Genomic DNA, 21,710 nt, shown 5'->3' on the forward strand with positions numbered 1-21,710 from the left:
GGATTCACGGCTGTCATTAGAAGAGCATGTGATGGCCGTGTCCGGGAGGATTTTCCATCAGGTTCGCCTGATCCGCCAGTTGCGTCCCTATCTAGATTGGGACTCCCTACACACAGTGACTCATGCCCTCGTTACTTCTCATTTGGACTACTGCAACGCTCTCTACATGGGGCTCCCCTTGAGGTGCACTCGGAGGCTCCAACTGGCGCAGAGTGCGGCCGCGCGGGTGGTGATGGGAGCGACATGGAGTTCCCATGTAACACCTCTCCTGCGCGAGCTGCACTGGCTCCCGGTGGTCTTCTGAGTGCGCTTCAAGGTTCTGGTTATCACCTTTAAAGCGCTCCATGGCTTAGGACCTGGTTATTTACAGGACCGCCTGCTACCACCAATAGCCTCCCACCGGCCAGTACGCTCTTAAGACTTTTCTATTTTATCAAGCTGGCCTGGCCTAAATCTTCCCCCTTTTTAAATGTGAAAATTTTAAATTTTTAAATTTTAAATTCGTCTTATTTATAGGGGTATGGGTAAGGCGTTTTAAATTGGGGAGCCATTTTGGATTTAATTCTGTTTTAAACGCATTTTAATTGTTTATATTGTATGTTTTTTAATTTTGGCTGTTCACCGCCCCGAGTCCTTCGGGAGAGGGGCCGGTATAAAAATCTAATAAATAAATAAATAAAATAAATAAATTTTGAATTGAACTGGCAATTGGCAGCATTGACTAGGAATTGAATAGGATGGACACAGCTTAATGTTGCGTGGAGGGTTTCTAAGAAGTGGGCTTCCAGCCTGTCATCCAGACATCCCAAAATAGCAATACTACTTAGAAGAGGTGATGTCAGCCCCGAAGTTGGCCGAACTGTGGCCATTTTCTTTTTGTGTAGTTGCTAGAGAGGTTTCTTTTCTCACGGCTTCAAGGCTGACGCAGCCTGGCGTGAAGGGGCTAGGGAGGGGGTTGGTAGAGGTTAGCTGGAGTGTTGTAGTCTAAATAAAATTCTTTCCCCTGGGAATCAAGGAAGTTCATGCAGGTGTCTGCAGGGCAGAGGCTGAGGTCATCCTGCAACTGGACTGTATGCTGATTGGATCATGTGACTGAGACTCTGAGAGGGAAAATGATGAAGTTTTTCTTTTAATTAAGTGGGGAAACCAGCACCAAATTAGAGCCAGTTTTCCACCAGGAAGTTGCCAGTTTGATAAAATGCTCTTTGAGGAAATCGCCTGCCTCAGAGTTCCTATTGAATGGGACTTATCACTTGGAACCCTGACAGGTGATATGCTAGAGGTAGACCCAATCACAGAATTTCCTTTCAACCTGACATTGGATTGGAAAGAACTGTGAGAGGGATCTTGGCGTCCTAGTGGACAATCACTTAAATATGAGCCAACAATGTGCAGCGGCAGCCAAAAAAGCCAATGCAATCCTAGGCTGCATTAATTGAGGGATAGAATCAAGATCACATGAAGTTCTAGTACCAATTTACAAAGCCTTAGTAAGACTACTCTTGGAATATTGCATCCAGTTCTGGTCACCACAACATAAAAAAGATGTTGAGACTCTGGGAAGAATGCAGAGAAGAGCAACAGCAATTATTATGGGGCTGGAGGCTAAAACATATGAAGAACGTTTACAAGTATTGGCTATGTCTAGTCAAATAAAAAGAAGGACTAGGGGAGACATGACAACAGTATTCCAATATTTGAGGGGCCTCCTATACAGTCAAGGGGGGGGGGTCAATCTATTTTCCAAAGCACCAAAAGGAAAGATAATGGATGGAAATTAACCAAGGAGAGAAGCAACCTAGAACTAAGGAGAACAGTGAGAACAATTAACCTGTGTAATGGTTTGCCTTCAGAGGTTGTGGGTGGCTCCATCACTAGAGGCTTTCAAAATGAGACTGGACAGGCATTTATCTGAAATGGTCTAGGGTCTCCTGCTCGAGCAGGGTGTTGGACTAGAATGAAAAACAAGGGGAGAAGTCTCCTTTAATCCTAGAAGTTGAAAATATTCCTTTTTTTCTCCCCAAAGCCCAGTGCATCACTCAGAGGAATCATTCAGGTTGTATTTATCTAGTAAATAGGCCATACAGCCTATTTACTAGATATTACAGCAGTGTTGAGAACGTGTTAACTTTTCACCAATGAAAGAGTGTGCATAAAACACACAAACCAGGCAAACTATTTTCTCTCTGTCGGAAATCCTAGATTCAATTTAAGACTTTTGATTCTTTGTGTGGCAAGCCCCATTCTTCTCTTTGTAGAAATATTTTCTACTACAGAGAATTGAATAATGCAATCAACTGTTTGGCTGACTAATGGAAGGCAGCACTACATAAAATTGCTTTGTATCCAGCTCTCTTACATAATTGTACAGACGTAGGCCAGACATGGCCTCAAGCTATTAACAGGGCTGACTGAAGTGTAGTGATTGGGTGAATTCAATCCCTGAGATAAATCATGGTTTAACAAAAATAACCCAAATGTGGGATTCATCAACCATGGCTAAAACAATCATAATAGACCTAACCATGGAAAAACATGTTTCTTTTGTCATGTTCCCATAGCATTGCCTTCATCTCATCTCCAGACCATCAACGAGACTTCGTTCTCCTTAATCATTCTAGTATTAAAGATACTTTTTGCCTCATATTTGATGTTGTCCAAAGACAATTTCAAAGTGGAGAAATGTTGTTAGGTTTGGCGGCTGGGGGAACTCAGTGACTGCAAGAACCAAGGAAGGGCGATGACCAACAACTATATTTCATGCTACTATGGCTTCCTTCTAATTCAGTGTTTCCCAACCTTGGCAACTTTAAAATGGGTGGATGGGAAATTCTGGGAGTTGAAGTCCACACATCTTCCAGTTGGGCAACTCAGTTCTAACTTAAGGATGAGTGAAGACTACTTGGCCAAGGGGTGGGTGCAAGGATGACAAGTTGCAAAAATAAATACAATACATTATGGACCAGGACTTTATTGATGAACCAGGAGTCAGGACCAAGTTCAAATATCAGTGTCTATAGAGATTCTCAATCATCCAGGTTATGGTTTTCTCAAAGGTGATTTTCCAAAAGGCAACTATACTGTTTTGGTTTTTTTCCTTGAAAATATTATGAAAAAGCTTCTTGGATTTGAAGTGAAACATTTTCAAGGAAAAAGGTAAGAAAGTCCAGTTGCCTTTTGAAAAAGCACGTTTGAGATAACTATGTCTCAATCCGACATGGTTGATTGAAAATCACCGCAGACAGTTGTTAAGCAAAGTCATTAAGTCGAATTCTATGGAGACTCTCAGACATCCAGGCCATGGTTGTCCCAAATGTTCTTTTCCAGAAGGCAACTGGACTTTCTTGATTTTTTTCTTTGAAAACATTTTGCTTCTCTCAGTTAGGTCAGCAGGGGTTAAATTACTTTGGGCTGAAAACTAAGGGCAGTCTTAATACACCAAAATGACAGGGAGAAAATCTGCTTCTCTAATTCCTAAAAAATCCACATTTAACAGTCAACCTGCAGAGGGCACTTCAAGACCACGGTGAAAAAAAAAAAGAAGTTCTGTAACCGGTGGACCACTTGTAGCTATTATGGGATGCAGGAAAAAGCAAAGCCAGAAAATATCCGCATTGCTGAACATAAACAACAGCGAATAGGTTTTCATTTTTTTAAAGTCCGTATTAACAATGGAAGGACTACGATACCGACTGCTAGTGCAGACAAGAATTTTAGCACTTCACTTATTGTGGCTGGTGGCTGTGCTTGAAGATGGTTTCTTGAGTTAGTTTTTCCAAGCTTTCTTGGGGAGGGAAATGGAAATACACTGATTTTTACCAGTGTCAGAAAAAAGCACATTATAAAGTCAAATTAACTTCAGGTAGTTCTTGATTTACAACAATTCAATTAATGACAATTCAAAGTTACAATAGCACTGAAAAGAGACTTATGACTGTTTTTCACACTTACAACCATTGCAGCATTCCCTTGGGTCATGTGATTAAAATTCTGATACTTGGCAACTGACTCATATTTATGGCGCTTGCAGTGTCCTGCACTCATTAGATTCCCTTTTGCAACCCTCTGACAAGCAAAGTCAACAGGGAGTCAGATTCACTTAACTACTGTGACAAGGAAGGTCATAAAATGGGGCAAAATTTATCTAACAGTCTCACTTAGCATCAGAAATTTTGGGCTCAATTGTGGTCGTACATTGAGGTCCACCAGTATTAGACGATCTATGGAGTGCAGAAATAAACCTGCCATAAATACTAGAACCAGGACATTAAGAAAAAATCATTAAAAAACAAAAATCTGTGAGTTTGAAGAAACCAGTTCAAGAAATACCCCAGGGTGAAATCCCTCTTCATATATCACTGCTTTCTATCAAACCCACTCTAGCAATTGTTTCTCAATCTTAGCAACTTCGTTTTGTTGGCTGGGGAATTCTGGGAGTTGAGGTCCAGCCAAGGTTGTGAAACACTGCACTACAGGTAGACCTTGATTTACAATCACAATTGGGACCAGAATTTCCATTGCTAAGCAAAGCGGTTGGTTTTATAACTTTTTTTTGCAATGGTTGTTAAGTGAATCATTCAATGACGTGAATCAGGTGGCTGTTATGCAAATCTGGCTTCCTCCATTGCCTTTGCTTGTCAGAAGGTGGTTGGGAAGATCGCCAATGGGATCACAATTGTAACCACTGCAACCGTTGTAAATACATTGCCAGTTGCTGAGCACCTGAATTTTGGTCATGTGACTATTGGGATACTGCAATGGTTATAAGTCCCTTTTCCAGTGTTGTCGTAACATCAGTCACTAAATGAATGGTTGTAAATCAAGGACTGCCTGCACAGCTTCATTTAACAGTTAAGAGAAAGTAGTTAGAACTGATCATCAGACCAAGCAGGATCTTACCTTTCCATTGTTTAATTCATTGAGGGAGACAATTGTACATAAGCTCATCTGGATAGGGTAATAAACATTCCCGCACTTAAAATGTTCGGATTCTCGGGATTTCCATGGCTGTCGTAGCAGAAAAGTGCTGCCATTTGCTCTGATAGAAGAACGTTCTTGATCTAGAACCTGCTGGCTGTTGCATGAGCAGGCTAGTGGTGTGCAGGGATTGCGAACATCCTCCAAAATACTTCCCAAACTCCGAGTTTCTGCGGAGGAACCTACTGAAACACCAACATTTGGCAGAGTCCTTGCATACCCCGGGTTATCTCCTCGCACATTGGCATGGTGATGGTCTTCTCCTAGAGCCCTCTTGGACATCTGGTTATCTATTAATTCCTCCTCCAAATCTGGAGTATCTGCTATACTTCTGAGGGCATTAAAATCCTCGGCAGAAGTACACACCACTTTGATATCCATTTCACTATCATACCATTCCTCACAATTCAAAGAAGAATCTTTTTCCAGGCCTGCAATGTCCATCTCGACCTTTGTCAGATCTTGAGACTTTAACTCTTCTGTATCCAAGCTCTGGGAATCTGCTGAAACCTCAAGAGAGGACCGGGTATTCTCTGGGTCCCAAGGAGGCAAAATCCAGGCATCTCCTGGAGCAGAACCTGGGTCCTCATCACTTAATTTGTTAGGAAGAATCTTCTGCTTCTGTAGCAGTTCCGTATGTAAGCCATGTCCATTGAGAACCAGACAATCACTTGGACATTCTGAGTGGGGAAAAGATGGCATACTTTTCCTAAGAGATGAACAAGGTCTTTCATTGCTGTGGTCCTTCAAGGCTTCATGAGACATCTCAGCATTGGTATCTCCTTGGAGCGGACCAGCTGAGATTTTGGAACTGGGGTGATCCCACATCTCAGAATCGGGTGACAGTCTAGTTAATGAGAAACTGTTAGCATTATCATTTGCAATGATCAAAGGCTGCCTTCGATGAGATCGCTCCAGCCTTTGCCGTGTACAGTTGGAGATTTGTTGTGGTTCATCCTGAGAAAATGTCTTGGAAGATCCCCGCCATTTCCTAGCTGCTCCAGCCACGCTATTAAAAAACCTAAGGACACCACCAAAATGACTTCCCTTCCCTCCATGGCCAGGCTTTTTAGTCTGGCCCATGTTGTCTTTGCATCCTGCAGCAAAAGCAAGATAAGGAGGAGGATTCTCCATTGCGTTTTTCAAACTCTGAAGACCCGGTTCTGCAGTGGAGTTCTCCAACTTGGAACAGTCCTTGCCTGTCAATGAAACCCCCTTTAGATATCCCCAGACCTCAGAACTTCTTCCTTTCTTATTTTCAGGAGCTACCGAAGCAACTCTTGCTTGAGAATGTCCTTCAGCATCCCGAGACTCTGGAGTTTTTTCAAACTCATGGGCCACATTTTTCTGAGCCAACATGTTGTAACAATAATTATCAGCATTGCTACTACTGACTCCCAGCTCTAGCCCTCTGTGCCATTTGCTTTCGCTGGATTCAATATCCAACACACAGCTATTTAGTTCAATATCCTCAAATGAAGAATCCAAGTCCTCAATGAAGCCAGCATAGGAGTGACGGTAAGGCCGCTGGCCGTCACTGAGCTTTCTAATTCTATGGAGCGCTTTTTGTTCAAGATCTTCTTGAGTTTCCACTGAGATTATGATAGCCTTTGCTTTGGATGTATTTCTGGATAGACCAGAAGACCGTAGCTTCTTATAGGATCTCACTCTTTCCATGAAAGACATCTTACGATTCTGCTCCATGATCTCCACATGATCTCCAAGGAATATCATGGATTGGGGCCGTTTGGGATTCATGGAGGATCCTTTCTTGCGGCCAACAAAATTCCAAATCCAACTGCCCCTGGCCTTCTTCTTATTTTTGCTCACATCCTCTTTGCCAGGGTCACCGATGGCACCTAGATTAGGATACGTCTGTTCGGTGCATCTTTCTTTTGCGTTGGCTTGAAAATTCTTGGTTCCATATCCATTTGGAACTGGGGTAGAGCAACCATGTTGGCAATGGTCAATAAGTTCCATACTTCTGATGGTAACACCAAGGTCCAAATGTCAGGCCTCCATTGTCACTGAAAGTGTCTCCTTTGCAGAACCTGAGGAGGAAATAGAAAATAATCCAGTTAAGCTTTCTGCCTCGAAACATAAGATATATAAAAAAGGAAAGTTCCATGTCCAAAAATAGTCTAACAGCTGAATCCTTACTTCACCAATATCAAAGGTTCATTTGGCTCATTAGATTCATGAACCAGAATTCATGAGATCCTGAGCAAACACACCACCATCACTTCCTTCCTGAATTAATATTTCACAGATACTTGCTTAAGGAATCAGGACATACTTCCATCCATCTAAACAAGCAGAATTTGATGGAAAGAAAGAGGAACCAGCATTAACCAGTGATACATATTCTATCAGGCAGCGAAAGTCATGGTTTTTGCTATCACTACATTACACTAAAGGGTACACTTTTCCTTAGCAAATAGCAACTTCTGAATCTAAAACTCAGAGTTCTCACTTCCGTCACAAATGATTTGGCTCAAATTATCATAATTTTTGATATATTATGCAAAGACTAAGCTCTCTGGAAAAGGCTCTAATGCTAGGAAAGTTGGAACGAAAGAAGGACAACCAACAGCAAGGTGGGAGGACTCATTACAGCAGCACTAGAAACACCCTTGTTAGACCTGAAGAACCAGATTAGGACAGGTTGCTATGAAGAAAATCCATCTACATGGTTACTAAGAATTGATACTGATTTGATGGTACCTATAATCAATCATACAGAGGAACAAGAAATAAATACTTTCTGTTATTTCCATGCTTTGAAATAATTGGCTGATTAACAGCTCTATTTTCTTCACTTTCTCTGAAAAGAAGGACTAGAGAAGACATGCTAGCACTGTTCCAATATTTGAGGGACTCCTACAAAGACAAGAAGTTATTTTGGCTATTTTCCAAAGCATCAGAAAGCAAGACAAGAAACAATGGATGGAAACAAACCAAAGAGAGAAGCAACCTAGAAGAACTAAGGAGAAATTTCCAACACAGTGAGAGCAATCAACCCATGGAATAGTTTGCCTTCAGAAGTTGTGGTGCTCCATCACTGGAGGCTTTCAAAATGAGACTAGACAATCATTTATCTGAAATGGTATAGGGTCTTCTGCTCGAGCACAGGCTTAGACCAGAAGACCTCCAAAGTCCCTTTCAATTCTATTATTCTATGTTCTCTCCACTGTCTTGTTCCTCCAACTTCTCTCAATGTGTTCCAGAGTAGCTGGTCTGGTTGGTCTTGGAAGTTTTATTCCCTAATCTGTCAGAAGTTACTGTGCTCCTATCTATTACTTTAAATCAGGACATCTACTGGGCAAAAACTGAAAATAGTGGACTTTTATTTTAAGGTTAATCATTGATCCAAATCAAAAATTAATAGAATAAAATAGAATAAAGATAAAAATGGCATGGAGATGCATAATGAATTTTAAAAAATCATAATAAGGAATGCGATATTTGTTTTCACACAGCAACACAGGATTTAGCCACAGTTCTAATAATACTAGAGTTCAAATTGGAGAGTAGAATCTTTGTATAATTGGGAGTCAGTTTGTCTTGTAGTAAGAGACATAAATTTCTGGAATGTACAGTAAGCCCCCCGAGTCATTGATTGAGATGGGCGGCTATAGAAATTGGATGGATGGATTCTGCATGCCTGTACAGATTTTGCAATAGATCAGATAGGTAATGGTTTGTGATTAATGGTAGTGGTACCACACTAGTGAGGCCCCAATATTGTGTATAGTTTTTTAAAAATGCTGAGACTCTTTCTAAAGTGTGCAGAGAAGAGCAATGAAGATGATAAAGGGACTGGAGGTCAAAACTTATGATAGAAAATTAAGGGAACAAGATATGTCTACTCTAATGAAGAGAAGGACTATGGGTGATATGATAGCAGTCTTCAGTGCTTGAGGGGTGATCAAACAGAAGACGGAATCAACTTATTCTCCAAAAGCTTCTGAGGGGAGGACAAAAAGTAATGGGTAGAAGCTTGTTAAAGAGAAATCCAACCTAGAAGTAAGGACTAATTTTCTTGCCTAAGGTATGACTAGATTTCACCGTCTCCTGGTGATTGCCCCAAAGTCACTCAGCCAGCTTTCATGCCTAAAATGGGACTAAACTCACAGTTTCTTGGGTTTTAGGCTGGTGCCTTAATGACTAAACTGGCTCTTTTGAACAAACTGGGGGGGGGGAAATCCCAGAAAATATGTGCCTTCAGCCATTGCAAAGATGCTTGAAGCATCAACCCATAGGAAGCATTGAGAAGCCAACCCTTGTCGGTTGCAGCTTCCCATATCATCTGCCATAGCACTGAGGATCTTGCCCATAATTAGCCCCAGAATTAGCTGACTGCACTGCATGACACACTCATTGTCTTACAGGACTCAGAGAACATTAAATGGATTGTGATTCCTGAAACAACTGCTCCCATCTGTCCCTTCTGTTGCGGAGCAGGAAAAGGACAGACTGGCCATCTGGACCATTGTTTTGCAGAGGGAGTAAAAGCTCAAGACCGAAGCAGGGAGAAGCGTGTTTTCCCAAAGGCCTCCAAGTCAGTCAAGGAAATTCTGCCTGAGTTTCAATGCCTTCATATCCGTTCCCCCTTCAGGAAGGCGAGAGGGAGGGGAGGAAGGAGGAACAAACAACTGGCAACTTTTGAGAGAAACCCAGACATTTTTTAAACAGAGAGCCTCAAACTTCCCCTTGAGAGAAAAGAAAAGAAAGCATCCCCCCTCCCTCCCCAAGCTGCATTTCCACTGCTCTACATTGTCACCAAAAAGTAGAAAAATAAAAAAGGAGGAAGCAGATGTTTGGGCCATACGGCTTCAGGAAGATCTTTTTCACAGTAGAGCTTTATCAGCTCAAGGGGGCCAGATAAATAATGAAGCTTCACTCATTGCTACTCCAAAGATAAGATTGGTCCAATGTGGTTTGTAGTGGGGAAGCTGCCGATTAACAGTGGGGAGACCCAAATTCTAGTCCTTCTTCAACTACAAAAGTTCTTCTGAAGGCCACTTTCTTTCTTAACAAAGAATCAGTATGATATAATGGAGATAGTGGTTAAGGCACCAGGCTAGAAAACAAGAGATGGTGAATTCTAGGCATGAAAGCCAGCTGGGTGACTTTGGGCCAATCACCAGGAACAATGAAGTCTAGGTGTGAAATTCAGCTGGGTAACCTTGAGCCAATCACCAGGAGACAATGAGTTCAAGTCCCACCTTACGTACGAAAACCAGCTGGACAACTTTGGGCCAATGACCAGATGACATTCAAGAGCCTTTTAGGATTCTCCAAAATTAGTGCCAGAATCACCTAAAACTCATGATTTACACAATCTCATGACGGACAAAATCAACTATCACCAAGCATCTCAGCTATTGAGGTAGCTTGAAATAATTATTGCAGGCAACAGCAGAGGCTGGGACGTAGCCATTCTATGCAATGCATCCAATCTCTTCACAAGCCCACCAAATGAAAGAATGACAGCCAGATGTCTCACCTGAAGAAGGGAAGGCAACTCAACTCAATTAGTAATGACTCTAATGCAACCTTCCTCGTTAATGGGCATCTCTAAATTTCTAAATATTTAAACTCTCAGATTTCTCCCATCAGTGGAGCCATCACTGACGATTCTGGGAGCTGAGACCATCACTTCTCCAAACCCTAAGGTGGGAGAAATGACAAAAAGCTGGAGGTTCTTCAGGACATACTAGCAGGATGAAGAAAAAGTTAGCAAGATACTAACTTCACTACCTGATGGTGCAACAGAAAGAAAAGAACTGGAAACTCCTAACTTGGACGGAAGTTATTTATATTCTTTATTCAACATGGCAACCTGCAGGTATAAGCAAAATAAATATAATGATTAGCTCAGAACAAAAGAGCTCTGAAAACTACCACATCAGACTGACTGGAATTTGGGGACAGGTTAAATATACAGCAGGCTTAACATCTGCTAAAGATATTCTCTAGGATCTCAGCAGGCTCAATTAGATGTTCCAACACCAAATCCGGGAAGGAAACAAACCACTGCATTAGGAAAAGGCTCGGGAACTGATGCCAAATGTTTTACATTGAGGTTGAAAAAAATATTCAGGATTGCATATTACTTCATCACCAAATTAAGACGAGGTGGGCGAGGAGATCAAACAGCTGGATACAAGCACCACTTAGCTCAAAGGTGGTCAGACATTGAAATCTTAATAATATCTTGGTGGGATCCAGAAGTGGCTATTTTAATAGTCATTGAATCACCAGACAGTGATTTTGAGAACAATAAGAAAGTTCTCACAAAGCAGAAGATTGGGCTTAGTGGCCTTCGGATTGCAGAAGAGCATATTAATAATACCTATCTTTAAAATTAAGAGATGATAATATTGCAGCAGTGTCATCGAACATTGAACAGCTGTGGTGGCGCAGTGGTTAGAATGCAGTATTGCAGGCTAATTCAGGTTAATTCACTGCCAGGAGTTTGATCCTGACCAGCTCAAGATTGACTCAGCCTTCCATTCCTTCTGAAGTCGATAAAATGAGGACCCAGACTATTATGTCTGACTCTGACATGCTGACTCTGTACATCATTTAGAAAGGGCTATAAAGCACAGTGAAGCAGTATATAAGTCTAAGTGCTATTGTAAGACAAAAATCTACGATTTACATATTGCACTTGTTGGATTAAAACAATATACAAAGATGTGACTTGGTGTGATTGGGCAACTTCAACTCAATTTGGGAAAGTTACTGGTGGCACAGTGGTCAGAATGCAGTATTGCAAACTAACTTTGCCCATAGCCAGGAGTTCGATCCTGACTGGCTCAAAAATTGACTCAGCCTTCCATCCTTCCAAGGTTGGTAAAATGAGGACCCAGATTGTTGGGGGGCAAGAGGCTGACTCTGTAAACTGCTTAGAGAGGCATAAAGCACTGTGAAGTAGTATATAAGACTAAGTGCTATTGCTATTCACACTTTCCAAAGCTTTGGAAGGTGTCTTCTCTTTTTAAAACAAGGGTGGTACAAAATACTTGAACAACCTGATCCAAGACAAAAGGTGAATGACTAATGAATCCTTTCATATGTAAGCTTTGATATGATTCATGCCTGATTTTTCTTTGTTGCATTTACACCCTGCCATTTTTTTTTTATTTTTTTATTTGATTTATATGCCGCCCTTCTCCGGAGACTCAGGGCGGCTTACAAGGCGTTAAGCAATAGCCTTCATACTTTTGTATATTTTATACAAAGTCAGCTTATTGCCCCCACAATCTGGGTCCTCATTTCACCTACCTTGGAAGGATGGAAGGCTGAGTTAACCTTGATTTTTATTTATTTATTTATTTATTGAGAAATCAAGGCAGCCCAAAGGGAGGACTTTCTTTAATTTTTTCCCAATAATCATCGTGTGACATAGGCTAAGCAAAGGATGGGCTGGTGCAAAATCACTCCATGAGTCCCTTGAATCTAGATCTGCCTAAAAAAAAGTCCAACACAATTCCAAAGTTTTATTTTTCCACACAGTATCCAAACTGGAAGAAATGTTCAGAAATAAATGTTGGCTTTGTTTGGGGTTTAAACATTAAATTTCTGAGAAATTTACAAGATTTTGCTTGACATCAATTTTCATAGCAGGTTTGTCCATGTCAATGAAAGAATTTAAGAAAGTAATTTCCAGTGGAGAAATTTAATTTAAGTGAGGAAAAGATAGGGGTGCATTTTGATGTTGGAGGCTAAGCTCACAATCAACTCAATTTTAAACTAATTAACTTTCTTCAGTCTTTTGATGAGTTCTGATGTTTGGCTTGTTTGACAAAAACCTCAAACCCGTTTTTGCTTTGATTGCACAGTGATGTAACTGTATGATTTCAGTTAGAAGAGTTTGCACAATCTTAATAAGTACAGTAGTGAAAATCAGATATCTACACCACTATACAAGCCACAAATGTCACAAATTCTTTTAAGATTGTTCTGTTACTGGTCCCAAATGCGTCTACGGTCAGAATTGGTCTGGAGGATGCTGACAATAAGAAAACGGCATTTTCACTCAACTCTTCTACCCTCCCCACCCCAGCCCAAACCCCAAGGCTCCCACAGACAGGATTACCAGCTCTAAGATTAACCCAGTTTCTGTCTCCAGGCTTAGAAAAATGATAGGGATGGAGAAAAAAGAAAGCAATGTGAAGCAGTAGTACAAGATATGAATATATTTTTATACTTCAGAGGGAGCAAATCACTTTTTAAAGGCACCATATAGATATTTACATGCATAAAGGAGAAACAGGAAAGTTATCTATAGAAGACACTCTGCCTTTCTCATTCACCTGGTTTAATTACATCCACAGCCAGTCAATGCAAATCAATAGGCTGCTGAAACTCATTAGACCTAATGCATCTTCTAGTTAATTTCACTCCAGGTATTTCATTAAACCCGACAGTACAGCAAGGAAGGCACATGAATCCACAGCCTTAGCAGAAACAGAAGACTTTGGAGGTCTTCTAGTCCAACCCCCTGATCAAACAGGAGACCCTATACCATTCCAGACAAATGGCTGTTCCATCTATTCTTTAAAATCTCCAGTGATGGAGCACCCACAACTTCTGAAGGCCAGCTGTTCCACTGGTTTATTGTTCTAACTGTCAAAACAACAAGAGGTCTTTCGCAGAAGAGGTTGCCAACCTTGCCATAAGGAGAGCTTCTTCCTTACAAGGAGCAGTGCCCCTTAGAAAAAAGCAATCATCACCCCCAAAAAAGTTCACAGCTCCTCATTGGGGGCCAAGCCAGGTTCAGAATTGGGAACAGAAGGTATAGCTTGTGGAGAAGGTCTTGTATGTGTGTATCCAGAACCCTTTCCACATGCAAAGACTTAACACATGTCTTCCCCTAAGAGCCACAGGGGTCCCACACAGTGCCTGGAGAAACCTTACAGACTTACAGAATAACAGAGTTGGAAGGGATCTCGGAGGTCAACCCGTGCTCAACAGGAGACCCTATACCAGTGATGGCTAACCTTTTTGCTGTCACATGCCAAAAGCGGGGGGAGCGCGGGGGGGTCACATGCGCATGTGCCCACACCAATAATTCAATGCACCCCACCCCCATGCATACGTGCACAACCCCATGCTCCTCCCGCTTTTGGCATGCAATGGCACAGTGGGCCTGGTAGTCCCATTTTCCCCCTCCCCAGGCTCCAGAGGCTTTTTTGGAGCCTGGGGAGGGCGAAAACGGCCTTCCCCACCCCTCCGGTGGCCAGAAACAGCCCATTTCCCAATTTCTGGTGGGCCCAGAAGGCCTGAAAATCTGCTGGCTGGCGTGCGCATGCACGCTGGAGCTGAGCTAAGGCACCGCTTGCGTGCCCACAGATATGGCTCCGCGTGCCACCTGTGGCATGCGTGCCATAGGTTTGCCATCACAGCCCTACACCAGGGCTGTCAAACTTGCGGTCCGTGGGCCAAATACATCAGATGCTGGCCACGCCCAATTTAGCGAAGGGGGGGAAGTCACGATACGTCATGTGATGCCGCTGTGACAATGCGAGTTTGACACCCCTGCCCTATGCTATATCTGACAAGTAGCTGTCCAGACTCATCTTAAAGCCTCCAGTGATGAAGCACCCACAACTTCTGAAGGCCAGCTATTCCACTGGTTGATTATTCTCACTGTCAGAAATTCTCTTATTCTAGGTGGATTCTCTCTTTAATCAGTTTCAACCATTGTTCCTTGTCTGGCCTTCTGGGTCTTTGGAAAATAGGTTGACCCCCTCCTCTCTGTGACAGCCCCTCAAATATTGGAACACTGCTATCACCCTTGGTCCTTCTCATCACTAGACTAGCCATGCTCAGGTCTTGCTCCAGAGGAAAGGCTGGGGAACCTGAGAGTCCTTGAGGGTAGCGACTGGGGAAAGTCCAGAGATGGTATGGTCATTCCAGGGAGCCTCCCTCAATCTCTCATGGTTTCTCCTCTGCTTCTTGGGGCTCTCCGCCCAAGAAGGCAGCCACGGGGTCCCCGTGGAAACAACAGGAACAGGATGTCCCAACCTGATCTCACATCTTTAAGATGTGTCTATGTGGTGCTCAAGCTCCATATTGCTTAAACAGGGAAGAAGCACATACTGAAATAGAGGTGTTGACAGGTTATGGTCCAAAAAGTTGACATGGTGGCTGAGATGCTGAGATCAAAGTCTCACCTGCTTTTTACCTGTGATTCTTCTATCACATCATCATAGATACTATTTTGACATGGACCATACCATCAAACCTCGGTGTAAGGGTTTCAATCTTAATAACAAGCTGGGTTCTGACATAGCACAAACATAATTTTCAACCTAGAAGTAAGGAGAAGTTTCCTGACAATGAGAACAATTAATCAATGGAGCAGCTTGCTTCCCAGAGTTGTGGGAGCTCCATCGCTGGAGGTTTTCAAGAAGAAACTGGACAGGCATTTGACCAGAATGGAACAAGATTTCCTGCCTTGAGCAGGGGGTTGAACTAAAAGACTAAAATATTGAATCATAAGGCTGGAAGGGATGCCCAAGGTCCCTTCCAGCCTTATGATTCAATGTTCTAATTGGGACCAGGAATTCCACTGCTAAACAAAGTGGTCGTAAAGGGAGTTGCATTTAGTGACCTTTTGCCACACCTGTTAAGTAAATCACTACACTTCTTAAGTGACTCTGTCTTTTCCCATTGACTTTGCTTGTTGGAAGCCGATGTAAGACATGACCAGGCTGAGCCTGAGAGCAGGGTCAAATGTATCATCAGTCTGGAGTCGCTGTGCCCTCAAAAGAGACCTAAGCCCAGCCCCCCCCCCCCAAAAAAATCTGTTGACTCTTATCAGGTGCCAATTTGCCTTAACAGTTAGCAGATCAGCTTCTTAGGTATGTGTTCCAATATCTAAGGGGCTACCATGAAGAAGAGGGAGTCCACCTATTCTCCAGAACACCTGAAGGCAGAACATGAAACAATGGATAGAAACTAATCAAGGAGAGAAGCAACCTAGAACTAAGGAAGGAGAAATTTCCTGACAGTGAGAACAATTAATCAGTGGAACAGCTTGCCTCCAGAAGTTGTGGGTGCTCCAACACTGGAAGTTTTTAAGAAGAAATTGGACAGCCATTTGTCTGAAATGGTAGAGGGTTTCCTGCCTGAGCAGGGGGTTGGACTAGAAGACCTTCAAGGTCCCTTCCAATTCTGTTATTCTGAATAAGTTTGCAGTGCTTTTGGACTCTATCCTGCCTCCTGTTTCTTGTGTCTGACAGCCAGATGAGAAGGTCGTAAATGACAATCAAGCAACCCAGGACCCTACAACCATCTTAAATGCCTACCTATTTTCAAGTGCCCAAACTTTGATCATGTAACTATGGGGATGCTGCAATGGTCATAATTTTGAGTACCAGCCTGAGTCACTTTTTTCAGTCTTTTAATAACTTTGAACAGTCACTAAATGAATGGTTGTAAGTTGAGGATCAGCTGTAGTCCCTTTAAAAGCACCATTATTGCAGTTTACAAAAGATGTGTTTTTTAAACACTGGTACATCTAAAGAGATAGCTAAGATTAATTCAGTCTCAAGCCTGTCTCACTCACAGGCCGGAGATGAGAATTAGGCAATATTGTGGTCCATGATAAAAACTGGGTGATGTCTTGCCAGAAGTAGCCTTTGGTTGCAAAAACTGGATTGATGTCTGCCAAATGCTGGAGTCTTGAGCAACCAACCCAGCTCATTTGTGAAATCTGATGAGGTGGTCCAAACATTTTCCATTAAGAAACCCATTAAGGAGCAAACATCTATTAAAGAGAGAAAATAGCTATTGATGGGTAGGGCTAAAAATCAGCGGGGAAAATAAGTGCTGGTTGGGTTCACATATCTTGCATGATCATAAAGTAATTTGTGAGTCTTAGCAAGATAATATATGAACATGCTCACTCTGGCTTATTCAACAGTGACCAGACCTTGAGTGCCTTTCCACAGCAAATTAAACCATTCACAGGAACACAACAATTGGATTTGTAAACCACAGTGTATGGTCTCATAACTGACTGCTATGGCTTGTTCAGCAATCTGTGACCAAAACAAACCAATATTTAAGACAGTATATAAACTCAACTAATGGTTGAGTTCACAGCTCATATTTTGCCCTAGTTCAATATGTGTGAACTCTTTTATTATCAGCACCACTGCAGGGACAGTTCAAGGCCAGATTTGCCAGGAAAGCTGGTTCCACCTAGCCAATTATGGATTAGATAGACTGAGATAGCAGTCAAACACTGCAGGAAAAGTTCAAGTGCTAAGTCTGTCTTTTGCTTCCTTCTTGACAATTACTTACTCTTACAAAGAAAGCTTGAGCAATCTAGAAAAAGTGCAGAGAAGAGCAACAAAGGTGATAAGAGGTCTAGAGGCCAAAACATATGATTCAGTGATTGGATATGTCTAGTCTAGTGAAAAGAAAGACTAGGGCTGACATAATAGCAGTATTCCAATATTTGAGGGGCTGCCCAAAGAAGAGGGGGTCAACCTATTCTCCAAAGCACTTAAAGGCAGAACAAGAAGCAACAGATGGAAACTAATCAAGGACAGAAGCAGCCAAGAACTAAGGAGAAATTTCCTAATGGTGAGAACAATTAAGTAGTGGAACAGCTTGCCTTCAGACGTTGGGGTGCTCCATCACTGGAGGCTTTTAAGAAGAGACTGAACAATCACTTCTCTGGACTAGGGCCTTCTGCTTGAGCAAGGGTTGGACTACAAGACCTCCAAGCTTCCTTCCAACTCTGTTATTCTGCCCTCTAATAAAATTCTCCACCAAATTTTAAAAACAATACCAATCCCAGCTGTACATTATTGCTTAAGAACCTGGATTTTAATAGGGCACCCTTGTTCCCACAAATGCTACCATGTTTTCTTTGCAAGCTACTAACTGGGCTTGGATACTGAAGCTGCCATCTGAGCATGCCAGAGAAATCACCACAACCCCCCCAGATAGCCATTCTGCCTGAGGTAGATGGAAGTTGTAATCCAATGCACCACAATAACACCAATTTCCACAATGATACCTTCACTTATTTTTTCCCCATAAGGGCCAACTGCTTCCCACCCCTAAAACAATTGTGTACATCATCTACAAACTTATTGTGGATGGTCGCACAGCCAGCCAGAGGTTTAGAGTAGATTTGGCATTTTAATCTACCTATGGAGTCCTTCCCTGGGATAAGCAGATGCTGTTGCTTAATATTAAAGGTACAGTCACAGGATGGAAGCTGCTTTTGCAACTGACTGATGGTGATTTTGTTAATTCCAATGATGTTCAAGTGGTATTCCAAATGTTTTGGGATTGCACTCAAGGCAACTATCACTATTAGAACAAACTTTACTTTCTTCTGCCACCTGAATTCTATTCTATTATTACTATTACTAGTAATACAGGTAGTCTTCAACTTACATCACTTCATTTAGTGACATTCAAAGTTACAATGGCACTGAAATACTGACTTATGACCATTTTTCACACTTAACACCATGGCAGCATCCCTGCGATGACGTGATCAAAATTCAGATGCTTAGCTTTTGCCTCATATTTATGACGGTTGCAGTGTCCCAGGGTCATGTGATCACCTTTTGCGACCTTCTGACAAGCAAAATCAATGGGGAAGCCAGATTCATTTAACAGCCATATTATTAACTTTTATTAATCTGCAGTGATTCACTTAGCAAGTATGGCAAGAAAGATTGTAAAATAGGGTAAAACTCACTTAACAACCATCTCCCTTAGCAACATAAATTTTGGGCTCAATTGTGGTCATAAGTCAAAGACTTATTTTCCAAAGCAGTAAAAGGCAAGACAAGAAACAATAGTTGAAAACTAACCAAGGAGGGAAGCAACCTAGAACTAAGGAGAAATTTCTTGACAGTGAGAGCAATCAGATAAAGGAACAGCTTGGCTTCAGAAGTTGTAGGTGCTCCATCACTGAAGACTTTCAAAAAGAGACTGGATAACCATTTGTCTGAAATGGTATAGGGTCCCCTACTCCAACAGGGGGTTGGCATAGAAGACCTCCGAGGTCCCTTCCAACTCTATTATTCTATGTTCTATGACTACCTGTAATAATGCTGCATCTACTCCTCTTCCCTCCCTCTTTGCATCACTCAAGGTTAAGACACCTTAAAAATCTCTCTCCTCTTCTCTCCTGCACACCCTTAACAAAAAGATCCCTATTTGGGCAGAAACTTTAAGCCTGCAGAAGGAGCTGGATGCTTAGCTGATATATTAACCTGCCCTCTGGTTTTCCTTCTGCCTCTCTCCCCCCTGTCCCCAATTCCTCCTCTTAAAGAATGTTTTAATATTTTCCAGTCCCGAAGGCTGTTTGCCGAGGCATCTTCCTCCTCCTGATCCCAGCAAAGAGGTCAGCCAGTGTTTCCTCCAAGCGGCGCCTGCAGAGAAGAGCCTTTGGTTTTGGCCCGGCTCTCCGCTGAAGATGGACGCTTTGTTGCACTTCACCAGCCAAGGCACGGAACACAGGACGGTGTGTAGACCCATAAAAGGAGAGCCACGTGTCACCCTTGACCCACTTTGCAGGGTCAGTGCATAAGCTATTCTCAATGACAAGTGACACGTCGCTGAAATGCTGCCATTCCTGGAGAACTTTCACACACTGGTCTTGCAAAGAGTAAACAGAAAAAAGAAATGCAACTCAAAACTGAGCCACACACTTCAATCTCTCTGAGCGATGCTGACTTGCCGGATAAGCTGTTCTCTTCAGTGCCTTCTAAGGTTTGCTTTGAAGAAAAGCACTGAAACTCAATCCTAATTTAAAACCAACATAAAATCAACCTTCACCTCTAATTGTTCCTACCCCCCAAAAATACTGGATCCCCCCCCCAAAAAAAAACCCACTTGGGAAAATCAGGGGAGAGTAGGATTTTCAATAAAAAAAAATTATCAAAACAAATGTTAAGACTTTGGAAAAAGTGCAGAGAAGATCAACTATGATGATTAAAAGCCTGGAGACTAAATCATATGAAGAACAACTGCAGGATTTGGCTTTGGCTAGTCTAGAGAAAAGAAGGACTGGGGGGGGGTTGACATGAGAGCAGTCTTCCAGTATTTGAGGGGCTGCCACGAAGAAGAGGGGGTCAACCTATTCTCCAAAGCACCAGAAGACAAGACAAGAAGCAATGGATGGAAACTAATCAAGGAGAGAAGCAACGTTGAACTACGGAGAAATTTCTTAACAGTGGAGACAATTAACCAATGGAACAGCTTCCCTTCAGAAGTTGTGGGTGCTCCATCACTGGAGGCTTTTAAGAAGAGACTGGACAGCCACTGGTCTGAAATGGTATAGGGCAGTGATGACTAGCCTTTTTGGCACTGAGTGTCGAAAGCATGTGCATGCATGCGCGAAATCACACACACTCATAATGCAATGCATATGTGCACCCCCTGCGCCCTGTGAATGTGAGTGCGCCCCCGCCACGTGTGCCCCACCCCCGTGCATGCACACGTGATCCCATGTGCCCCACCCCCATGCATACGTGTCACCCCCCCACGTGCACCCCACCCTCCCCCACGCATGCACGTGCATCTCCCGCACATGCCCTGCGCCCTGCACCCCGTGCATGCCTGGCAGAGACCCAAAAACCAGCTAGCTGGCGGGAAGCGCACACGCTGTGCGGCAGAGGTGAGCTGGGGTGATGGCTCGGGGGCCTGTAGAGAGGGCTCTGCGTGCCACCTGTGGCAAGAGTGCCATAGGTTCGCTATCACGGGCATAGGGTCTCCTGCTTGAGCAGGGAGTTGGACTAGAAGACCTCTAAGGTCCCTTCCAGCTCTATTCTGAATTGAATTGATCGATCAGGAGTCTATAGTTCCTGTGGCTCCAAAATCAACACTGGGGCTGCTGCTTAGTCAAGTTTGTTCTTTGCTAATTGTGATAATTGTCACTTATCCCATCAACATGGATTACAATCCTAAAGGACTGTTTTCTCTCCTCCTCCCACCCAGGGATAAAATCCAAATGGAGAAAACAATCCCACGCACAACAGTCCGCACTATAAACTCTGCCATACACACTACGGATAAGACCTACAACCACAACTAAGCCCAACATTTTTTGAGTTTTTGAGTGAGGTTTGCCCAACTTGCTTTTTTTATTTTTTATTTTTTTAATTTGATTTATATGCCGCCCTTCTCCGGAGACTCAGGGCGGCTTACAATGCGCTAAGCAATAGCCTTCATACTTTTGTATATATTTATAAAAAGTCAGCTTATTGCCCCCACAATCCGGGTCCTCATTTAACCTACCTTAGAAAGGATGGAAGGCTGAGTCAACCTTGAGCCTTGGAGAGATTCGAACCAGCAGAAATTGCAGGCAGCTGTGTTAATAACAGGGTGCATTAAACCACTGTACTACCAAGGCTCCGAAGCTGGCAAGCCTGTTGGAGTTGCCACCATTGTTTAGTGAATTGCTGCCATTGTTACATTAGCAAGGGTGTCAAACTCACGGCATCGCGTTGGCGTCACATGACATATTGTGACTTTTCCCCTTCGCTAAACTGTGGCCAGCGCATCTGGCCTGAGGGCCTCGAGTTTGACACCCCTGCATTAGTAACATAGTCATTAAGTGCATCTGGCTTCCCCATCGGTTTTGCTTGTCAGAAAGTCGCAAAAGGGAATCACACGGCCCCGGGACAACTGCAACCGTCATAAATACGTGTCAAGCATCTGAATTTTGATCACGTGACCAT

The 21,710-nt window shown here is 42.8% G+C and overlaps 1 protein-coding gene across 2 annotated transcripts in view; it reads right to left on the reverse strand.

Moving 5' to 3' along the window:
• ARHGEF9 (Cdc42 guanine nucleotide exchange factor 9) overlaps positions 1-21,710 on the reverse strand; it is a 262,804-nt gene that overhangs the window by 223,419 nt on the left and 17,675 nt on the right. For both annotated transcript variants that reach the window (XM_087877453.1, XM_034435086.3), the window contains exon 2: positions 4,900-7,028. In XM_087877453.1, the coding sequence (XP_087733579.1) occupies positions 4,900-6,957 (2,058 nt within the window). In that variant the 5' untranslated portion in view covers positions 6,958-7,028. The remainder of the gene's footprint in view (positions 1-4,899; positions 7,029-21,710) is intronic.

Source organism: Pantherophis guttatus, chromosome 12 (assembly GCF_059756535.1).
Source record: "Pantherophis guttatus breed Tessera chromosome 12, ASM5975653v1, whole genome shotgun sequence".
Lineage (NCBI taxonomy): Eukaryota > Metazoa > Chordata > Lepidosauria > Squamata > Colubridae > Pantherophis > Pantherophis guttatus.